The sequence below is a fragment of the Physcomitrium patens genome, chromosome 16, assembly GCF_059467195.1.
Source record: "Physcomitrium patens ecotype Gransden chromosome 16, ASM5946719v1, whole genome shotgun sequence".
NCBI classification, from domain to species: Eukaryota; Viridiplantae; Streptophyta; class Bryopsida; order Funariales; family Funariaceae; genus Physcomitrium; species Physcomitrium patens.
The window spans coordinates 4,474,007-4,496,762 of record NC_143425.1 but is presented as its reverse complement, the minus strand read 5'-3'; the positions used below and the strand labels follow the sequence as shown (position 1 = coordinate 4,496,762).

The window sequence follows — 22,756 nt, the reverse complement described above, 5'->3', positions numbered from 1 at the left end:
TTAACAAAAAACATGAATTACAAATATATTGAGGCTTCTTTATTTTTATTTTTAAAAAAATGAAATGTGTCAATCATAACAATGATATAAACAATTTTGCTCGTTAACATACTTCTTTAGTTAATTCTTTAATGTGCTTTTGTCTATTATTGAAAATATCATTGAAATGCAATCAAAAGATAAAATGTATTTTCATGTTGTTAAAACAAATATATGTACATAAATAAATTAGAAGTTTTATTATCATAGCTTTTGGTACAGTTATTTGTGTTTAAAGTAAGAATAGCAATCATTTTGAAAGTGATATATTATGCGCTTACTCCTTGTGAAAACCATTTGCACCTTGCCTTATAAAACAATCAACAAACGAAAGATTGTATGCATGGCTTAAATAATTCAAGCAACAACCAAAATGTAATAATATCAATAAAACAAGCATATCAGAAGATACTACAAAGATATTCAAAATTTCAATTTCAATCAAAATCATCATGTCTTCTAAACAATTTCATGTTATAGATCCTCAAAGGCCACTATTAGAAATTGCAATGGAAAAATAACAATAAAATAAATATTTATTCATTTTATTTTATTTTATCATATTCAACTACCTTATCTTCATTCAATGTGAAATCTCAATGCCCTCGTTTTTGTTGAGAATGTTTAGAAAGACACAAGAGTAGTAGTAAGTAATACAAACACAAGAGAGTTTCTAAAGAGAGAAATCTTCACACAAAACCTATTGATCTAGTTGTGTCATGTATACAAAAGGAGAAGGGGAGAGGATAAACAGTTTCTGTCATGTATACAAAAGGACAAGGGGAGAGGATAAACAGTTTCTCTCCACTACATTCCAAATACTGTAGCTACAGTATTTACTATAGACTACAGTAAATACCATGGAGAGTGCCAGTTACATTTCATGCTCTCAACAGTTTCACGACACAAAGGTTGCAAACACTAACTTTCAATTTTTAACCGCATCCTTTACCTTTTTCCGACGTGACTAATTTTTGAACAGAAGTCAACCCTGAGATGTAATGTCACGAATTGGCGGGATCGGAAGATTTTCTCTAGAAAGGAATATTCTGTCAAAAGAGCTTGTAACGTAGATTTCAAGAAGTTTGTTCCATCTGCCCGCAAAACAGACTCGGGCAGGGGTGCTGATTGCCCCTGCCAACTGCCGCAGGAAGGTCGCATCGCGTAGCGTCGTTCAATATTACGCTCGCATTCTGCTCACGCCGCATTAGTTTCGCGTCCGTGTTCCCCTCGTTATTTTTATTGGGGAGTTTGCAGACATTGCTGCTACCGCGGCCATGGGCGAGACTTCTCCCAGGCCTCTGCGCATTCTCTTTTGTGGCGATGAGTTCCCTCCTGCGGAATTCCATACTAGAGAGCATCTCAAACAGTACGCACACCTCTATGTATGGATCCTGAACTTGGTCTTCGTACTTGTTTGTTTTGCGTTTGCTCTGTGCTTGTTTGTTGTTATGTTTTCTGTGTGAGTCCTGTTTGAGAATGGCTCCTTTCGCAAGCGTAAGGAAAAGGTGAAAGGTTCTTTCGAGTCTCTTGTACCACTCTGCAGCGCAACTTCGATTTGAATTTGAATTTTTTGTTTGTTTTTTTTGAGGGATAATTGTAGCATTTGAAATGCTTTATGCTGCTTTAAGAGTTGAGCTGAGCATTCAATTTTATTGAACTATGTGTAACGAAGAGAGTGTTGTTTGCCTTGTGCTGCAAATTTGTGATGTCAAAACTGGCTGATGTGCCCAGCGATGAGCTGACGAGACGTGTGTGTAGGGCAGGTGGATTCCTGGTCAAGGGAGGAAGTGCCTGGACGAATAGCAGATTATGATATCTGTGTACCCAGGATGATGCGTCTAGATGCGGAAGTGATTGCCCGCGCCAAGCGGTTGCAACTTATTGTGCAGTTTGGTGTCGGGCTTGAAGGTAGAGCACGACTCTGAATATGTTGGTGGATAAACCCTTGGGAATTTCTTGCTGGCGCGCAGCTTTAGTTCTATTGGCATTTTGATTGTAGAAGGAGTTACAATTTGTACTGGGGACCTTAAATCTAAATGTTACAAGAGATCTTTGGTACAGGAGTTGATGTGGAAGCCGCAACAAAAGCTGGGATTAAGGTGGCCAGAATTCCAAGTGCGAACACCGGAAATGCGTTCTCGTGCGCGGAACATTGTATTTACATGATGCTCGGCCTCCTTCGACATCAGGTACAATTGTGTCTTCGTGTATAAAATCTAGTGATTCACCTGTATGATGCGTTATTTTGGCTGCATTGTCGAATGGAAGTCCTGTTACTCATGCCTCAAGACTGTCGAACTGTATCATATGCTGAATTTATAACTTACTTCGCTTTTCCACATAAATCTTCTATTATGTGAAATGTTGCCATAGGTGTTCTTACTCATTAATGAGTGCACGGCTGCATCTCTGACACCCTTAGCTTGTAACAGAAAGACATGTGGTCTTCAATTGCTGCCAAACGATTAGGCGAACCTGCTGGCAGCACCTTGTTCGGGAAAACTGTGCGTAAGATCATTTTTTACTCGTTAAGCGGCATCATTGTTGTCTTCAATTTCACTCGCAGATTTTTCTCGACAATTACAATGTTCCAGTAGTACTCGACTACATTCTCTTGAAGTTTTCCTGAGGTAGCACTAAAGTTACCGAGTCGGAGACATCCAGACCAGTTTTTGCAACATATTACTTTAAAACCAGAAAAGTACATGCTCACGTCTTCAGAGTACTTCTTCTTGAATTACAGTAGGTTGCATTGTCCAAGGTTCGCTAGTATCTGGCAATCATCTTACTGAATCGTAGATGTCTCTTGTGTTCGGTCAATTACAGCTTAAGGAGGATTATTTCGCGATTTTGTGGTATTCTGTAGGTGTTTATTCTTGGTTATGGACATATCGGGCACGAATTGGCACCACTCTTGAGATGCTTTGGTGTATATATTCTGGCTGTGCGACGATCCTGGAGTGGTAAGTTAGTACCCTCAAATAACCAACTGTTGTCAAAATGATCATACTGAACAAACCTTGCTTCCACAAAATGAACATAATTTCTGCATCATTTTGTTGTCCTGAAGTGATTATAAACAAACTGTGTGGTTTACGTTGCAGGTCTAGAGAAAGAATCCCTTTCTAGACTAACTGATGGAAATGATTCGGTACATGAGAAAGGTGGCTCAGAGCACACCCTTGAGTTTGCTAGGCGTGCTGATATTGTTGTCACCTGTTGCACACTTAATCCTACAACGGTGAGCATATGACTTATTTCGTTACACTCAGAACCCTGCGACTTGTAAAATTTGATACAGTCGTATTAAAAAAGTGTGGAGGGTGGTTGGAGAGCAACTCAAAAGCATGCCTCTCCACTGTCTTTAATTACTTGTAGTTTCCAACTTTGTTTTGAAGGATAATCTCGATGGATAGTCATGTGTTTTCAAGAAAGCAATTAGTACGAGAGATTTTACTCATGACTTTATAATGGTTTTTATATTTGTGTTTTGTTGTTGATTGCAGATAGGAATTGTAGATGCAAAGTTCCTTTCAGTTATGAAGAAGGTATGTATTTTTACAGTTGGCTTTGATCATATAATCTTTATTCCATTTTTTCAAGAGTAGGAGAGTCTTTCAAGCTTTAATGCTACATCAAGCTTGATGTATTCAAGTGAGTTGAGTAGAGATGAGAGACAAATGTCACCATTTTCCCCCCGAAGATCTATGCCTCGCGCACGTTAGTTGGACCGAAATTTCAGTCGCCTTTTGGTTTCAGTGTAATTCTTTTTTGGACAAGTTATTCGACGTTTTATTTATTTATTTATTTATTTTTAAAATTTTTTAGTAAGAATTGGCAACCTTGATGTAGCAGGGATCTTTCATAGTGAACGTTGCACGGGGAGGCTTGCTTGATTATGATGCTGTCTTGGGTGCCCTCGAGTCTGGGCACCTGGGCGGACTCGCCATTGATGTTGCGTGGTCAGAACCATTGGATCCCTCAGATCCGATCTTGCAGCACTCCAATGTTTTGGTCACTCCTCACGTTGCCGGTGTATGCACAAGTGCTTACCAAAACATGGGAAAGGTACACATGTCTATCGTATTTTAATTATTTCGATGTTGTTACATGTCATAAGGTGACGCTAGTTGGTAGATCAATATAATCCATGCGTTTTGGTAATCAGTTAACATTGTTACTATGTGTCACACTACTAGTAGTTATTTCAATCTGTAAACTCGAGTTATATGTACCCTTTAGACAATTATCGCAGCTGACATGTGTGGTCGTTTAAGATTTCATGCATGGTTGGAGATTCTCACTGAGTGGTAGTGGCTAATGCAAGTAATGGCTTTTGTTCTGCAGATAATTGCAGACAGCGCATATCAGCTGTCCATCGGAATGCCTACCTCGGGAATTGAGTATGTGAATTAGTGAAATTAGAACCAAGTGCACACACCTTTGTTCAGACTGCTCAAGACCATCTCCATTTTTCAACGCTTCTTTTCCCCATTCCAAAATGTGCAACAGCATGGGGTACTGCAAACACATAAAAACCATTTGTTGCCATACAATTCTATAAATCAAGCAAGCTGGAGCACAACCTTTACGTTGCCTTAAACATGTCAGCAACAGGCCTAAACTTCAATCCAGAATTCATGCATCTCCTATATTACAAGACTAATTTGATCAACTAAGTTCAGCCACTTGCATCTTTCAGTAGCTCTGTTCCGACGCAGTAGTATTGTCGCCGAGCGCAGCTGCCTGCACAGTCAATTGATACAGTTCTTCAACGCACTTGGATCCTGAGAGTTGCGAACTGCAATACATGCGTGCACGGCATCCTCCTAGGCTTTGCACAAACCCTCGGGGTATCGTTGTCCTTTCTTGCTTTCTCTATTTCCATTAGCTGCATGAAGCTGTTCTCTCCCTTTCTCAACTGCCTCATCTTTCATCAAATAGTTGTCCATTTGCTCAGCAACTTGTCTTCCTTCAGCAATTGCCCACACTACCAGTGATTGACCCCTTCGACAATCACCCGCTGCGAACACACCTTGTAGATTAGTTGCAAACCTGCCATAATCAGCCTTAAAGTTCGACCTTGCGTCTCGTTCTAGGCCCAGCTTCTCAGCTATGTTCTGCAATACAAGCAACTGCCTGATATTAGTGGTCTATTCCCCAAAGGCAGACAAAGCGACAGATCCTTGCTGTGTCCTTCAAGTTTTTATAGCTCAGATAAAGACACGTATGAAGTTTTCAGACTCTTGCTGCCAAATGAAAAGGTCGAAGATGGTAATATACCTGCTCTGGCCCCTGAAAACCAAGCGCTAGAAAAGCGAGGTCTGTTTCAATCACTTCCTCGGAACCAGGAATCTCCTGCATCTGAAACTTGTCAGAGTCCTTCTCCCACTTTACATGAACTACTTCCAACCCGATTAATTCTCCCTTCTTGCTTCCAATGAACTTCTTTGTCAATACTTCATAAGTCCTGGGATCTTTTCCGAACTTGGCATGAGCTTCTTCGTGTCCATAATCGATTCTGAATACTCTAGGCCACTGCCAAGAGAACAAAACAACTATAATCAACAAGGAGAAATTGAAGCTATTCAAAATAACAAGTATTGTGATACGATAGAATAAAACACTCACGCTTCTAGTAAACATCTCGGGCATTTATTGAAGGCTCAGAAAAGAGTTCGCATGCCTGTGGCCAAGGATTTCCAGGCGCCCTTGTGCTTGTAGGTTGCGGGAGAAGCTCAAGGTTGACCAAATTTGAGCACCCATGTCGAACCGAGGTTCCTATGCAATCAGTTCCTGTGTCACCACCTCCGATGACCACCACCTTCTTTCCCTTGGCTGATATGTATTTCCCATCTTGAAGACCACTATCTAACAAGCTCTTCGTGTTTGCGTGCAAAAATTCCATGGCGAAGTGAATTCCCTTCAAATCTCGTCCAGGAATGGGCAAGTCCCTGGACATCATGAAACCAAAGCTCAGAAGAGACTCTGATTAAAGAGATGACTTAATTCTCTTTGATTTACTGCTTTTTTAAGCTTGTGATTACGATAATCTATATATTTTATTCCATAATGAGGTTCTAATTTCAAATTCTGATCGGGCAATCGATTGTGAAGGACACCTTGATTTTGTGGCCCCACACGCTAGCAGAAGGGCGTTATTATCCTGACGTAAACTTTCCACTGAATACATTGGATCAACTCCAACATGTGCATTGACAGCAAACTGAACACCCTCGGCAGCCATCAAGTCAACTCGCCGTTGAACGATGTCAACCTTATCTGTCTTCATGTTTGGAACACCGTACATCATGATGCCACCCACGCGATCTGAACGCTCATACACTGTCACTGTATGGCCAGCTTTGTTGAGTTGGTCAGCTGCTGCCAAACCAGCTGGGCCACTTCCTACAATGGCTATCTTCTTCCTGCAAGAACATTCACAATGAGTTCAAGTACATCTAAAGAGCAGCTGGAAAAACACCTTCAATTCAACTGGTGGTATTCGCATGGGAAATTCACAGCATGTTATTCATTTGGAATTGGAATTCAGAACCTCTGGAATTAGTAGGGAAAAGTAGGTACAAAAATAGCAGACTAATTGGGAAAACTTTACCCGGTTCGTTTCATTGGGGACCGTGGCACCATCCAGCCCATTTCCCAGCCTTTATCAATGATGGTGCATTCCATGGTCTTAATTGTTACAGGATTCTCAATTATGCCCAGAACACAGGCTCCTTCGCATGGTGCCGGGCACACACGGCCGGTGAACTCTGGAAAATTATTGGTTTCGAGAAGTCTATCCAACGCTTCTCGCCATCTTCCCTGATACACAAGCTCATTCCATTCGGGAATTTTGTTTCCCAGTGGACACCCACTATGGTCCTGTTCAATGTTACAGAAGCCACACACCCTATATCCTGGTTATGCTCTGAAACACCGTCACAAATTAACTGTTGCAAATTGAGACAAGGGGATAGCTCTGCATAGATTTATTTTTCGTGTTGAAATGCACTATAAAGGACAAAATAACATCACCGCAAATCGTCACAATCTCTGGATTTAATCTAGCATGACTTGTGATAGGAGGTAATTGATCAACTGTAGATACAGAAGAACAACCGTTATCAATATATAAGGTTGTGTGAGAACCTGATGGCAAAATGGAGTACCACAATCCATACACCTAGCTGACTGAGTTTTCAGGAGTGGTTCATTTATCTCATGATCGATCACCTCATCCCAGTCTTGCACACGCTCCCCAATTGGTCTTAATGGTAGAGATTCACGCCCATACCTGACGAAACCTCCGTGCTTTGTCGGCTCATAGACTATTGTAGGTCTTTCCACCTGATGAAACGAGAGTACAAAAAGTTTCCTTTAAATACAGCGAATAAGGATTCCTACGAGCTCTCATAAAGAACTGTGAGTACTAAAGAACGATTAACTTAAAGGAAGAATTTACTGTGGTATATGCGAGCCGTCTTACAGGGCACTACATTATAATCACTGACGACATGCCAACTATCCTGCAGTGAGATGTTGATTTATCCAGAAAAATATGCTTTGATGATCACAGTTGACGTACTTTAGAGGCACCATTTGCTGAGGGGCTGGTAGCTTCACTTCGAGTGGACAGGTCTTTAAGTGCCGCAAAAGTGTCTTTATTTGAAAGATCTTCTCCCGTTCTAGCAGATCTTTCAGCTGCCTCCTTAGTCTTTTTCTCCATGACAACTCGTTTGAAATCTCTTGGATATACCTTCAGTCACGAAAACGTCACAAATTGAATGGAGAAGATTCAGCGTTTCACTATCCACCACACTTGAGAATCAGATAACTAGGTCACCCAAACCTGCTACGAAATTAAGGATCACCGAGGACCTCTTCATATTTCTTGTACATGCACGAAAGCCCCGTGAGTATCCGACGTTGATATTCCTGTAAATCCATGTTTTTTCATCCCAAAAAAAAACCTAAATTTTGTTCATGCAGTAGCAAGAAGTTACTAACCTTAATGAATTTTGGAAGCAAGGCTTCGAAGTGATTGAGGACATAACGCGCTAAACGGCTATGGGTGGCACGTTGATGCTGTTGAATCAATGACCGAAGCAGAATAATGTCATCCTCCTCTTCTACAGAATCTAAATCCACTAACGCCGTGTTGCACTTCCTCAGAAATAGCCTCTCTCTGTCGAGGACATAGGCAACCCCACCACTCATACCCGCTGCAAAGTTTCTCCCCGTTTCCCCAAGTACGACAACTGTGCCTCCAGTCATGTACTCACAGCCGTGGTCACCAACTCCTTCAACTACTGCATTTGCTCCCGAGTTGCGAACTGCGAACCTCTCTGCAGCCATGCCATTGAAATAGGCTTCTCCACCGGTGGCGCCATACAGTGCAACATTACCTATCACAATATTCTCTTTCGGGTCGAAGCTACTGTTCTTATGAGGGTATACAATAATCTTCCCGCCACACAAGCCTTTTCCTACATAATCATTACTGTCACCCTCGAGCTCAAGAGTGATTCCTGAGCACAAGAAGGCTCCGAGGCTTTGGCCTGCACTGCCATTGAGCTTCACGTGTATAGTGTCTGTGGGAAGGCCAGTTCGGTGGTATCGCTTGGTCACCTCGTGACTGAGCATGGTTCCCACCGCCCGGTTTACATTAAAAACGGATGTTTCAACATACACAGGCATGTTTCTGTTCAAAGCCGGTTGTGAGAGAGCAATAAGTTTCCGATCCAAGGCGTTCTCGAGGCCATGATCCTGGGATTCAACGCACCTCTGTGCAGCATCGGGTTTGATCTTAGACGCTGGATGTAGGAGCAGAGACAGGTCTATGTTGCTAACTTTCTCATTCTCTGTCATTGCCGTCTTGTCCATCTACATAACTCAATCGTCAGAGAAACGTGTACGTTGCGCTCAGAACGATGCATCGACAACTAGCTGCAATGATCGTAGTAAAATTGAAATATCTCTCATTTCAGTAATTGAAGAAATAACGTATTTCTGCTGGTTTTTAGGCGCTTCATAACAAGTGTGTACCTCTAAGAGATCGGCACGACCAATGAGGTCATCCATTCTCCGCACACCCAAGGATGCCATGATCTCCCTTGCTTCTTCTGCCACCATAAAGAAAAAGTTAGTCACATGGTCAGGCAGACCAGAAAATTTCGTTCTCAGCACGGGGTCCTGCGTAGCAATGCCTACAGGACAGGTGTTCTTGTGGCACTTGCGCATCATGATACACCCCAGTGTAATCAGAGGGGCAGTGGAGAATCCAAATTCCTCCGCCCCTAGAAGAGCAGCAATTATTACATCATGCCCATTTTTCAGCTGGCCATCCGTTTGCAGTATTGTTCGTCCTCGAAGACCATTTGCAACCAATGTTTGTTGTGTTTCAGCCAATCCAAGCTCCCATGGGAGCCCTGCATGCTTTATGCTAGTCCACCGGCTGGCTCCAGTTCCTCCATCGTGCCCAGAAATTAGAATATGGTCTGCGTGGCCTTTAACGACTCCACTTGCCACAACCCCAACTCCAGCTTCGGACACAAGCTTCACACTGATGCGTGCACTTGGATTTGCATTCTGCAAAAAGAATATGACAACGATTTCTCTTATCACACTTGCGATTAGGCAAAAGGTGTCCATTGAACATTTGACTCGGTCCGAATAGTCATTCTCATCTATTGATCGAAATCAAACCTTAAGGTCGTAGATGAGTTGCGCAAGGTCTTCAATAGAGTAAATGTCATGGTGTGGTGGTGGGCTGATCAGACCAACACCCTCAGTAGAATTTCTCGTGATGGCTATGTCCCCAATCACTTTGTGCCCTGGTAATTCTCCCCCTTCTCCAGGTTTCGCGCCCTATGGAAAAAATAAAACATTCTTGTATTTACAACCTCAAAAGTGGAAGCTTACCACAGAAAACCATTTATTTAGCAATTGCAAATGATTATTATATCTACATATCTTAAGCTCGACCTCTACTTCACACGAGAATCCTGAATTTTTACAAGTGAAAATAGTAGTTCAGATGGAAAATATTTGAAGATAATTTTTTATCGTGCCTCAAACAACTTAGAAAACAGTGTAGCTGTGATTCGGATTATAATAGAGCCTAGGCATGATGCAAACACCTGAGCCATTTTAATTTGAATCTCGTCTGCATTTGTGAGGTAGTAACTCGTTACTCCAAAGCGCCCACTGGCAACTTGTTTGATGGCACTTCGCTGGGGATTCGTGCTACCGTCCTCGAGCGGTTCCAAGCGTTCAGGCTGCTCCCCACCCTCTCCTGTTTTTATGGATGTAGTAGTGCGGACATAAAAATTTGGTTATTGAGCCAAACATAATCAGTCGGAACGCCTTGAAAGTGAGACATGGAAGAAATAGAACTAATTTCGTCCGTTGAATTGACATCGAGAAACCAGGGTCCCTCAAATCGTTTCGCTTCCTCATCACACACTGATACATTACTGCTCCACTAATATTATACTCGACTGAGATAATTCAGAATGATTTCACAAAAAATGAAGATGACATTGTGTTTAGTGTAATCTTTTGCAATGATTACCTGTATTGGATTTACCACCCAGTCGATTCATAGCTACCGCAAGAGTTGTATGAGTCTCTAGTGAGATTGATCCATAGCTCATGGCACCAGTAACAAACCTCTTCACTATATCCGATGCAGGTTCCACCTCTTCTAACGGGATTTGTTCAGATTCAGGTAAATCCTTGAATCTCAGCAAACCTCGCAAGTTGCACTTTCTATTCATGTTTTGAGTGATTTTGGAGTACTCTTTGTAGGCAGCGGGACTGTTCTCTCTAGCCGCCTCTTGAAGCTTTGCAATGGCATCAGGATCGTTCAAATGAACCTCCCCTGTCAAGAAACCATCTCCAATATGATAATATTGAATCTCCTAAATATACAATATTTCTAAGGTTTAAGGCTACTGGTGCTTCTGTCAACAGTATCTGCACCATGAAGAGCTGGAGAATATCCAATCTGATATATGAAAATGAGTTGACGAGATATGCCTTTCAATCGCCAATGGTAGTCTCCCGGATTAGGCAACGCTAAGGCCTCGGCGCTGCCATCTGGTAAAAGACGAGCTGGGAACGCAAGTTTATGCATACGTAGCATGTCGTGAGCAAGCATTTCGAACGTTGCACCTTCGATTCTACTTGATGTTCCCTTGAAACACCTTTGGACAACCGCCGTAGAAAGCCCAATTGCTTCAAAGATTTGAGCTCCTTTGTATGAAGCCAACGTTGAGATCCCCATTTTTGCAAGCACTTTTAACATGCCAGCGTTGCTACCTTTGAAGTACTTTGCAATAATCTCTTCCCGATTGTATAGAGTACCCTCCTTCTTTGGAGCTATTTTCCCATCAACTTGAAGTCTACACACATTGCATTCACATCGCTTTTAAGTAAGCAAAGAGCAGAATTTACTCAGTACCATTAATACTGGTAGAAACATTCAGCTCAACAGTATCATTCACGAACGTGCAGTAAAGGGAAAACAATTGTATACTCACCTATAGATACTTTCAATAGCTAGATATGGGCAGATTGCATCAGCACCAAATCCTATCAAGGTGCAGAAATGGTGCACCTCACGAGGCTCCCCAGTTTCAAGCATTAGGGCAACTCTAGTGCGTTCCAGAGATGCCACCAAGTCATGATGCACAGCGCCTGTAGCTACTAAGGAGCTCACTGGCACTCGCTGTGCCGATGTGGCTGCAGGAAACGCAACAGAAGAAAAATGAATTACTGCTCAAACTCTATGTTGTTACCTTCTTTCGAAAAGATGCATGTATTGAGGACGAGTTAGAGGACGTAAGGATTTGGACTGGCTGTTCGGCTATCTTCGCAAGGACTTTGTAGACATGCACCAATCACCAATACATTTAACAAAGAAATTAATTAGTATTAAAAACCTGCTGCTCATGGAAACTTGTAAACACATTCAGCAGTTATTGAGCATGAGTTTGAAAGATTACTAACCACGATCAGAGAGAACAAGGACCGTACAGCCATCGCTTATGGCAAGCCTTGCCTCAGCACAGATGCGGTCTAAAGCTTTTTCGAGTCCCTCACTCCCACCTGATCTAGGGAAAGTAATATCAATGATCTTCGTTCGCCAGCCACGGTGCTGTGTCTTCTTCACAGCTTCCATCTCCTCCAATGTCAAAAGAGGGCTTTTGAGCGACAGACGGTTACACTGCGACTCGGCAACTTCGGTTAAGTCGCCTTCTGGGCCAACCATGCATTCTGTCGACGTAATAACTGCTTCACGGATGGGATCGATTGGCGGATTGGTAACCTGAAAGCACAATATCAGGGAATTCAATTTCATAAATTTACTCGTAGATTATCTCATTAATTGACATAATGTCAAAAAGTCATAATGCTCTCCTTAATGTCAGACTCGTCTGAACTTTCTTTTGATGTACTAGACCCCTAGCATTTGGAAGAAAGAAAGAAAAACAAGTCAGCAACTGATATACATGGTGATATGGGAAGTACAGGAAGAATAAAACATACATTCGAAGTCACCCAAGGCTCATAGATGCGAAACGCTTTGTAAGGTGACTAATAGGCACTGTGTACCAAACATCATACACTTTAATGAAAGATGGAAGGAAATGGCGATCGACTGAGGTGGAGCTCACCTGAGCGAACATCTGCTTAAAATACTCGAAAGAGAGCTTAGGTCGATCAGACATAACAGCCAATGGCGTGTCGTTACCCATGGAACCCAACGCCTCTATGCCGTCGCCCGCCATGGGTAATAAGAGCAACTCCAAGCTTTCAGTTGTGTATCTGATATAAAACCAGCAGCATCTTTTCAACAAGTTATCCATCTCAACTTGTCCTCTATAAACAGTAAATTTCTCTTTTGTGCTATTCATTACTAGCCTGAATCTCGCTGCAACGAATTGCAATGTCATGCGATCCCAGGCTTTATTGCCTATGGACGAGCTATACAACTTTGCACATTGAATCAATAAAGCAGGTTAGAACTGAAGTGTGCAAGTGAGGCACGTCTTGCCTACGTTCAAGCACTTGCCACTACTTTCTGCACCACGATGCCAGATTGTGACAATTTCATGCGTTTGCTTGTAGACTCTGTGGATTGCGTGTTTTTACAAAGTATCTTAAAAAGTTTAAAAGCTGCAGAGATTTCCGGAAAAGGATTCATAGCTTACTAGATCTCTATGAAACAAACGGGATGCGAACTATGCACAATATGTGCCCGCCTCCACAGTACTTAGTTCAGAATAGTTGAAACGTACCCAAAAGCTCGCAGAGGAGCTATAAGCCCCTTTACTCCCATGTGGTCCATTGTTTCGTCTGAAGTCCCAACCTAGAAAATCACAGATTCAATCACGTTTGTCATGAATACAAGAAAATCAACCTGTGAACCACTTGCAATGACAAAAGATGAATCGTGCACTCAAAATTGGAAATAGTGAGCCTCAAGTTTAAAGAGAGCCGGAAAGGTAATCCCATGGGTCATGCGAATTTGGACTTCTCGGTAAGCATGAAAACATCTTAATCAGCAGTTACAACGAGTAGGTACTGCGGTAGAAATCCTTGGTGCATATCAAAGATCTATCTGTTTCATAACTTCATCGCTAAGCACAGAAAGTGAAAATTAAACGACCAACCTCCGCAGCTCCAATGATGGGTGGAGGAGTTCTTTCTCCTTTGGAAACAGAGTCCACAATCTCTTGGAGGGGAATTTTCTGGCGTCTCAGCCACTCGGCATATGGGTACCTACTTGCATATTTCTTCTTTAGCTCCGTATCATCAACTACTTTGTGCTTGTCAAAATCGACCAAAAGCATCATTCCAGGATGCAATCGGCCTTTCTTGAAAACGTTTCGAGGATCCACATCAACAACACCAACCTCGCTCGCCATGATTACCCTCTGATCGTGAGTTATGTAATATCTACTTGGACGCAACCCGTTTCTGTCTAGAGTGGCTCCCAAGAACCGTCCATCGGTGACTGTTGCAAGCAGCAAGCCATGGAGTCAGCTAACAGAAGCAATCAATCAACATCCAAAAGAATGTAACATTTCTTACTATTTTTAGTACACGAACGGCTAATTCGGGGCTCATAACTTACAAGATATGAGAGCTGGACCATCCCAAGGCTCAAGGATGCAGGAAAAGTACTCATATAATGCACGTCTTTCTGGATCCATGTTATTGTCATTTTGCCAGGCTTCGGGGATCATCATCATCACTGCTTCAGGTAGATCCCTGCCACTTCGCATGAGAATCTCCAACACCCCATCGAATGCCCCTGAATTCTCAAACATCAAAGCTCGTCACATCGAAAGTCATACAAATCATTTGCAATTCTCTAAACCCTTCACACAATGTTGTGTCTCAATCATATCCTTAAGTAGCAATGGAACGCTTCACCGTTTCAATGTTAAAAGTAGAGAGATCAGATCCTTCACATCAGAATTTACCGAAGAGTGGGAAGAGTACACAATGTACATCGTTGTGATTTGATACACTTCTTGTTGTCATTCGATAATGTTTTGGCACCGTTCCATTGAGGAATTTAATTTATCTACATGATATTATGATGGACGAAGACAAAATATCCAAAACAACGAATTGTTTGAATAGACATCAAAGGTGATTCGAACTATCATATAAGTCTTCGATTACGCTGAGAACTTACCAGAATCTGAACTTCCTGCATCTACAATTGGTAAGAGCTTTTGAAGCTCATCTTTTGATAGTTTTAACGCATCACATTGCAATAAACCCTCTCTTGCGTGCATCCTTCAGTGACACCAAAATCTGTGTTAAACCTCTTGAGAAGTAAAAATCAAAGCCGTTCTTTGACATCACAGATCTTCTAAATGGTCTACAGGAATATTTAAATATTCTGCAGCACTTTGGAAGCAATACTAAACAGAATACCGATTGTACAAGACTGTTCGAAGATAGCTCTTTCTTTCTCACCAATTTACGTTGCCGCGGAGAGTATTTATTTCTCCGTTATGGCCCAGAAGCCGCATGGGTTGTGCTCGATCCCAGCTAGGAAACGTGTTGGTGGAAAACCTTGAATGCACCTGGTAATCAACACAATTGTGGGCAAGGACCTGAGCATCTAAAAACAAAGTGATCCTGAGAGTGAGCAAAAATTTACAGAATGAACTGTTATACGCATTTTCGTCTTAAAACTATGACTCACAAGTCCCATGTAGCTTGTAAATCGCTTATCGCCCAAGTCATTGTGAAAATACTTCTCCAACTGGTCTGCCTTCAGCTGACCCTTGTAGACAATAGTCCTGAAAAGCATTGCCAGAAAATAATCCAATCACATCTCGAGGTATTTGGTAGTAAAGGATATAAGCAAAACAGCAGAGTGGTGAAGGCATCTGATCCTTAAAAGTTGATATGATCTGAAAATGTAAAAGAACGGGGGTGCACCTGGAAGAGAGTGAGCATATGTAAAAGTCTTTAGCCGCACCATATTGCAAATTTAGAGCAGCCCGAATTGCTATCATTGAAGTCTTCCTCAATACATACATCTGCAACACGACTACCAAAATTGTAAGCTCTACATCATCCCAGGAAACGCTGTCAACTAAGTGAGTCGGATTCCCATTTGTTCTCAGAGCCAGTCCTTCAGCCTATACTAATATAATTTTCAACAAGAACAAGTTCAGCATGTGTAAATCCTGTCAAGATGAACAAGACGATATTGTAAGGAAATAACAAATTGTAATGCTTGAGGGGTGGACGATCTGCATTAAGACCTGACGTTCAATATCAACCGTGGAGTGAGAGCTTGGTGAGAGAAACACTTGAGCAACGATCGGCTCAGTTTCAATTGCTCCCTTTCCGAGGCCAGTGTTATCCGTTTTCACGACACGCCATCCCAAAATTCGGTGTCCAAGCGATTCTGCAACCTGAACAGCCAAATAATAAGTAATAATTAATCTGCGTTTCTCGGAAAAATTCTTCCGATTAATCCAACAAAGATGGACAGAATAATCCACCACTTCGGTAATCATAGATATCTGCTATCAATCCATTGGCATCCAGCCAAGTTGCGAAGGTGCGACAACCTTTTTGAATACGTTTTTACTTTCCTCACGCCTCTGGTCATTTTGCGGTAAGAATACCATGCCGACAGCATACTGACCGAGAGGAGGAAGTGATAAATCCAGCTCCTCCATCAAAACCTGCCAAAACCCCGACACACAAACTTTGAGTTGTCCAGCACTTAATATTCACGCCTACCCAAATTCTTCGCAGATGATTCAGTAAATTTTACAAATATATTGGAAAGAGGCGGCACCCTGATTTCAAAAATTGATCTCTGGGTACATTTCCAACAAGAAAATGTTTACCTGAGAAAAGTAGTCATGTGGCGTGGCAACTAGAATCCCAGCACCGTCCCCAGTGTTCACTTCGCATCCACATGCACCGCGATGTGCCATGCGCAAAAGCATTCCTATCGCATCAGTTACCTGCCACGAATCATAACAAGAGAAGCAATGCTTTTTAGGAGTGACCACAGTGCGACAGCTCGAAGAAACTTTCCATCGTTATGCTTTGAATGGACATTCAAGTCCTAAGCTGTCCAGATAAAGCCTGTGACTGCAGTAAGGAATTCACGAAAAAAACTGAAGAGACGAATGGCACTTACGATTTTTCGGTTCGGTTGGGCAGATAATTCCGCCACAAATCCTACGCCGCAAGAATCCATGTCAAGTGCGGGGTCATAGAGTCCCAGGTTGCCATCTGGAAACCCTGACAGAGCGACCAAGACAGGTTTCAAGCCTGACCCTTTGTCACAAAATCTTTCAGTGAACTCCCACCAATCCCCCTTCCATTGCCTCGTTCTCTCTTCGGGTTTTAATCTCGGGGGTACTTCCCTTCTGAGTCCTGTGAACCTGGTCACTTCAAGCAATTGAAGCTTGTGGCTGCATGTTTGCGGCACCCTTGATCGATTTGCGTGCACTAAGGTAAACCGAGAATTGAACTGCACTAGAGCTGGTACACACGTTGTCATGGTCGAAATGATGAGTTGTACCCCCAGTTCTCCGAAAAAGCTTTGTGTCAGCTCAACTTGAGTTGCTATCGAGTAAGATCTCCCAGAAACTTTTATGTAATGCGAAATCTAAAAACAACTTGTTACATGCTCACTGGCTGAGGTTTCTGGGCTTCTTGTAATAGCTGAACCAACGCAATCCCCAAAGGTTCGTGCTGATATGTAGTTCAAATCATTCGTCCTGCATTTTCCTGGAATATAGCTAATGCTAAAAATGGAAGTTGGAAGGGTGCAGTTACGTCGGGAAGTGCGAAGGCAAATGCAATGGTGAAAAGTAGAGGCAATTCAGGAAAGAATGCAACCACTTCAATTGGATTCAAGGTAGGTAGGCGGGAAGACCCTCTCTGCCGGAAATTGCATTGAAACTTTCGCGATTGCCGAGAGCAGTCTCCACTCAAACTCAGATACGTCGCTCATGAGATCAAAGAAGAAAAGTCACAAATGAGAAAAACGATCGGCTTCTGCCTGACAGAACGTCATGCTTCCATGACCATTCATGCATACATGACCACTTAAGCAAACGATCCAGTGCATCCACGAAATTCTGCCATTCTTCTTGGCTCAGTACATTACCTGTTCGCTACAATTCAACGCTCTCTTCCATTACCTTCATTAACTTCGCCTTCTACGAAAACCTCCAATTTACAGTGCAAATCCGACAAATGAACGCTCTCGAGACCTTGCACCACTTCTACTCTTCAATTAGACCAAGAAGAAACAAGAACTCCACATGCTCTCCCTCTGTGCCTACTGGATCCTGAGCATGTCTAAAAAAAAACAAGCTAATGAGCCGGCGCACCAACTCGCTCTCTCTCTCGCTCTCTCTCTCGCTCTCTCGCATTTCCTAACAAACCTCGACTGCATGAATGCTCCAGGAACTCAAACTATGCTTACTCATGAAGAGGGATTCGCGAGCAGCAACAGCAACAGCAACCTGGAGCTTTCCAGTCGCCATCGATGGGGTCTGGGCTCCAGAGAGAGCTGAACTGGCAATCTGACGTGGCGCAACCTACTCGACCCTTCTCAACTAGTACAGGTTTATTAAGCATGGGTGTGTTGTATCCTTGTTCTGGCCTGCCAGCTGAGCCTAGGCCACAAAGCACCCTAGCTACACACTTTGTCAAAGTTATTTTTAACTTCTTCTTCCTGTTACATCCATTACATTCTATTTAAGAAAGTAGTGAAACGTTAAAATCACTATGTTTGAAGGCATCATGCTTTTTTTCCCTTTCTCCATGCCTTGTAAAACTCTGCCAAATGCCATTTGTGCAGAGGGCGTTGTTGTATGCCTTGGTAACTCATGCCTGGATTTGTCAAGTCTGAGTTTGTGATGCGCTATTGAGATGGAATTGACACGGCAGTACTGTGAGATTCTATTCTTGCCTTTTTTTTCTTCTTCTTTTCTTTATTTATTTATAAATATAAACATATATATATATATATATATTTGCATCTAAAATACATCTGAGTTATTTTTCTCTTTAAACATCACTTGTTACCAGTCCCTGTGTAAGATTAGGTCCTTTTTTTGCATATTTGCAACAAGAGAATTTTCTGCGCTTTTCATGCAGACCCAATAATATGGATGAAAATATTACCAGCCTGTTTAAGTGATATATGCACAAATAGCATCAAGAAGATGTGCTTCAATGTACTGAAATTTGAAAGGAAAATAAGTTTTTTTCAAAATAGTGTGTGTAATTTTTTTAATCATTAGATTTTTTTAATTAGAAACCAGGTATTTAGTATAAGATATATCTTATTTATTTCCATATAATCTCTGAAGCTATTCAATTTATAAGAAGAATAATAAACATTGTTGCAATTCAATATTTTTCCTCCTACTATGCTCACAATGTGGTGTACACACTTAACACTGAAAAGTGCAATTTTATTCTAGTTTCATTTTATTTCACTATTTAAATGATTACTGGCATTGTCATGATACCCAAATATAATTAAAAATGGAAATAACAGCAATCACAAGGAATTCAATTCTCCCATGTTGAGATTCCCTTCATCACAATTAATTTTAGGCTAAAACCAAACATGGTCTTTATGTCTCACATAAATGTTAAATTCAATTAAAAATATTAATATAATATTTTTAGAATTAAAATATATCAAATTAATTTTATTCATAATATATGAACACAATTTAAAATTAACATATACAAACAAATGAAAAACCAATCATGATGAATTATGTGTTTACAAAGTTATTAAACATAATATTGTACTTTTCAGCAAACAGAATGATTAGATAGAGATGCGCAATTGAGATAAATATTTTGATCAACTTGAGAATTTGAAGATTGTAAAGAATCATTACTCTTTTAAAAAAATGGTATATATATATATATATATATATATACTTACACACGTATATGCAATAAAAACAAGGGATTAGTCTTTTAGGATGTAAGGTGGTCAAACAATCCAACAAATGTCTTATATATTATTATTGATAAAGTATTGATTGATTTGTAAGTGTGGGTGGAAGAAGAGGCATTTCAATAGAAATAAATAGAGGATAGACAGAAAGAAAGAAACAATTATTAAATCTAGAGAGTTGTTAAAGTCACACTTCTTTTATCATCTCATGATTCATTCCGTCCATCCTTATTTCTATCTTCGATTTCTATCTCCATTCCTATTTCCGTCCTCATCCTTGTTTTGTGTCCTCCTTTCTCAGGTCCTTGTCTGTTCTTTTATTCTTAGTCTCTTGTTTTTAACTCTCTCCCCTCTTCTTGTCCCTTATTCTTGGTCTAAACTTTTAACTTGTCATTTAGGAGCATAATTCATAGATTTAACTAGATCTAAATTTAGTTTATTTCTAATTTGTTTTTATTCACAAAATGACTTGATATTATTTTTATTGATAAAACTAATTTTTCACTAATTAGCATATCTTGTTAATTTTTAAATATTTAGATTATTGGTTTTATACTTACGGATTTTAGTGGACATTCTATGATAAAGTAGATCATCTAAAATAGATCTACTAGCAATTGTATGCAAATATTTTATATATATCTAGAATTCAAGCAATGCTTTATAAAATAGAACAATCTATGTACCTTTTGATGAAACTTGAATTTGAAGTTTTTATTTTAGTTAAAAACATCAAATTATTGTCAAGGACATGAATCTTAAAGAACTAAAAGATCAATATACTCTTACATCACTCAAAATGATTAGAAAATTATTCAAAGATGGTACAATATTAAACTAGAATAGCTATTGCCAAAGATAGCTAGACTAAAAAGTCTTAAAACAAGACTTAGGACTAGGAAGACATTGATAAGAGTAAAGAAGGCTTCACTCTTGCCTCCATATATACTATCTAACTAGGAGCTATATGACAATAATCTATAAGACCTTGAACATATGTTCAACTTGTAAGATACATGTTTTAACTTGCAAGGTAAGTTTATTATATGCACGCTATATGATGAGCTTATACCACAAGCTACCAATACATGTGTCATGTGGCTAACTTGTTGGCCAAATTTCTAATCTACTAATCAACTACAAATACATGTAAAGTCAAAGCTGTATCTATGAAGCTTCTAAGAAGCTTTTCTATAAGATATTGTTACAGATATACATAGATATTCTAATAAATACCTATATGATTAGGTAGAAGTAGATAAAAGTAGGTTAATTCTTATAATATCTTTTGAAAAAGCTTCCTAGACACTATTTTGATTTTATATGTGTTCATAGTTGATTGATAGGTTAGAAAATTGTTCAACAAGTTAACCACGTGTTGTTAGCTTCCAATGTTGTATTACGTGAAATCTTGCTTGAGAATATGCTGGACACCTAGCTGTAGAAGATAAAAGGAATTTGCAACGATAAGTCCTAATCACTCTAATAAAATCGTATATAAATTGCTATAGAAGTTTAACAACCATAATCAATGATTAATTAAGTCCAATTATTATTATTATTATTATTATTATTATTATTTTATTTTAATTTAATTTTTTATTTTAAAAATAAATTATAAAAAAATATAAAAAAATCCTAAAGAAACCTAAAGAAATTCTAAAAAAATCCAAATCAAACCTTAAACCAAAACAAATCCTAATCCAAACCAAATACTAATCCTAATCAAATCCTAATCTTAATCAAATCCTAATTCTAATCAAAACCTAAAACCTAACTAAATCTTAATCTAATCAAATCCTAATTAAATCCTAAATAAGTCCTAATCAAATCCTAGTCAAATCTTAGTCAAACCTTAATCTTAATCAAACCTTAAATCAATCCAAAATCCTAATTCTAATCCTAAATCAAATCCTAATCAATTCCAAGTAATTCATATAGCAGATTTAAACTTCAATAAATAATGAATGAACCATTGGTTTTAACTCAAATTATGCATACTTCTTAATAATTAAGTTAACAATAATTATAAAAAAATTGAAAGAGATCAAAATTATCGAATAGACGATAACCTCAAAAATGAGCATGGGTGTTAGCCAACCTCCTTCTTTGACCTTGATGCCAATCTCCTAGAGCCAATTTTTCTTGATTGAATTGTTATTTTGCTTCCAAACTTTACACTCTTGTTATAAATCAAGCTGACTACATTTATAAAAAATATTTGTTTCAATCTAATTAGCAAATTGATAAATAGCTAAGAAAACCTCATTGGTCTTCAAAACCCTAAATTCCAAGATCATAATCCACAAAAACCTTCACGCCTTTCAATCTAATTGTTCAATCATATCCAAATTCATAGCATCTATCAAGTACAACTATCTCCATAAATTCAAAAAATTTCACTTATAGATCTACTGCCAAACTTATGAAATTCTCCAAAAAGTATTACCTATTTTATTTCACAAATCCAAAGTCACCAAAAGCAAATCCAACTTTGTAAAGTTGTTACAAAGTCAATATACACTCAAATCACTCAAAATCGATGCTAAAAAAAACCTCATTAAGTCAGCTCTTAGATTCGATTCTTTGATCTCCAAAAAAAGCCTAGAATCATTGTTGAGGCTTAGTTTTGTGCCTTGGAATTTGATTTCGAGCTTGGTTCATAACTAGCCTTCTTTATGTATCAATATCTAGTTTTTCTAGGTGATTTTTGCTAGAATTTACTCTTAAATTTTTCTTAAAGATGCCTATATCATTTATTTTTTCAATCTACTTTGTTTTGCTTTATTTAAAGCTCTACAAAGTAAGTTGAAGTCACTTTTTTAAAAAGGTAATATTACTAATAAAAGTTTTATTACCTTCCTATCTTTTATTTATATTTTTTATTTTATCTTTTAACTTGGCTCTTCTATAATAAGATCAATATTATCATCTTTTACCATATAGTCATGTTATAACATGATAATAGAATAAGCTAATAATATGGCCTACATATAGAAAACTTCACTTGTAAGTTAAGATGTGTGTCTTGCAAAGTCAACACATTTTAGAGGTCATATTAAAGATTGTTACGTAGCTCCTAATTAAGAGTATATATAGAGGCAAGAGTGAAGCCTTCTTCACTCTTTTCAATGCCTTTCTAGTCCTTAGTCTTATTTTAAGACTTTCTAATCTTCTTATTTTTGGCAATAGCCATTCTAGTTCAGTATTATATCA

At 39.5% G+C, this 22,756-nt stretch overlaps 2 protein-coding genes across 5 annotated transcripts; one reads left to right on the top strand and one right to left on the bottom strand.

Annotated features, from left to right (window-relative positions):
• The first annotated feature begins 1,192 nt into the window (after window positions 1-1,192).
• LOC112293679 (uncharacterized) lies at window positions 1,193-4,645 on the top strand. Its single transcript, XM_024543382.3, has 9 exons — window positions 1,193-1,424; window positions 1,806-1,950; window positions 2,104-2,231; window positions 2,475-2,546; window positions 2,909-3,005; window positions 3,147-3,283; window positions 3,549-3,590; window positions 3,898-4,110; window positions 4,390-4,645. Exons 1-9 carry the CDS (start codon window positions 1,317-1,319, stop codon window positions 4,456-4,458), a joined length of 1,011 nt encoding a protein of 336 aa, XP_024399150.1. The 5' UTR covers window positions 1,193-1,316; the 3' UTR covers window positions 4,459-4,645.
• LOC112293678 (glutamate synthase 1 [NADH], chloroplastic) lies at window positions 4,513-18,041 on the bottom strand. Of its 4 annotated transcripts, none has more exons than XR_016506936.1 (27): window positions 16,742-18,041; window positions 16,443-16,562; window positions 16,158-16,274; window positions 15,846-15,998; window positions 15,517-15,617; window positions 15,278-15,374; window positions 15,046-15,155; window positions 14,759-14,862; window positions 14,189-14,368; window positions 13,725-14,068; window positions 13,350-13,420; window positions 12,726-12,876; window positions 12,058-12,376; window positions 11,589-11,790; window positions 11,086-11,450; window positions 10,619-10,927; window positions 10,185-10,339; window positions 9,751-9,912; window positions 9,091-9,633; window positions 8,053-8,928; window positions 7,631-7,801; window positions 7,195-7,392; window positions 6,659-6,927; window positions 6,320-6,470; window positions 5,729-5,996; window positions 5,326-5,580; window positions 4,513-5,162 (listed from the first exon to the last, which is right to left on the bottom strand). XR_016506936.1 is itself a non-coding variant. In XM_024543378.3 (27 exons), exons 1-27 carry the CDS (start codon window positions 17,105-17,107, stop codon window positions 4,872-4,874), a joined length of 6,603 nt encoding a protein of 2,200 aa, XP_024399146.1. In that variant the 5' UTR covers window positions 17,108-18,036; the 3' UTR covers window positions 4,513-4,871. The 4 variants fall into 4 exon arrangements, 3 of the variants coding, with proteins under 3 accessions (XP_024399146.1, XP_024399147.1, XP_024399148.1); XM_024543378.3 differs by having other exon boundaries at window positions 6,165-6,470; window positions 16,742-18,036; XM_024543379.3 differs by lacking the exon at window positions 4,513-5,162 and having other exon boundaries at window positions 5,442-5,580; window positions 5,674-5,996; window positions 6,165-6,470; window positions 16,742-18,039.
• Between the last annotated feature and the right edge of the window lie 4,715 nt (window positions 18,042-22,756).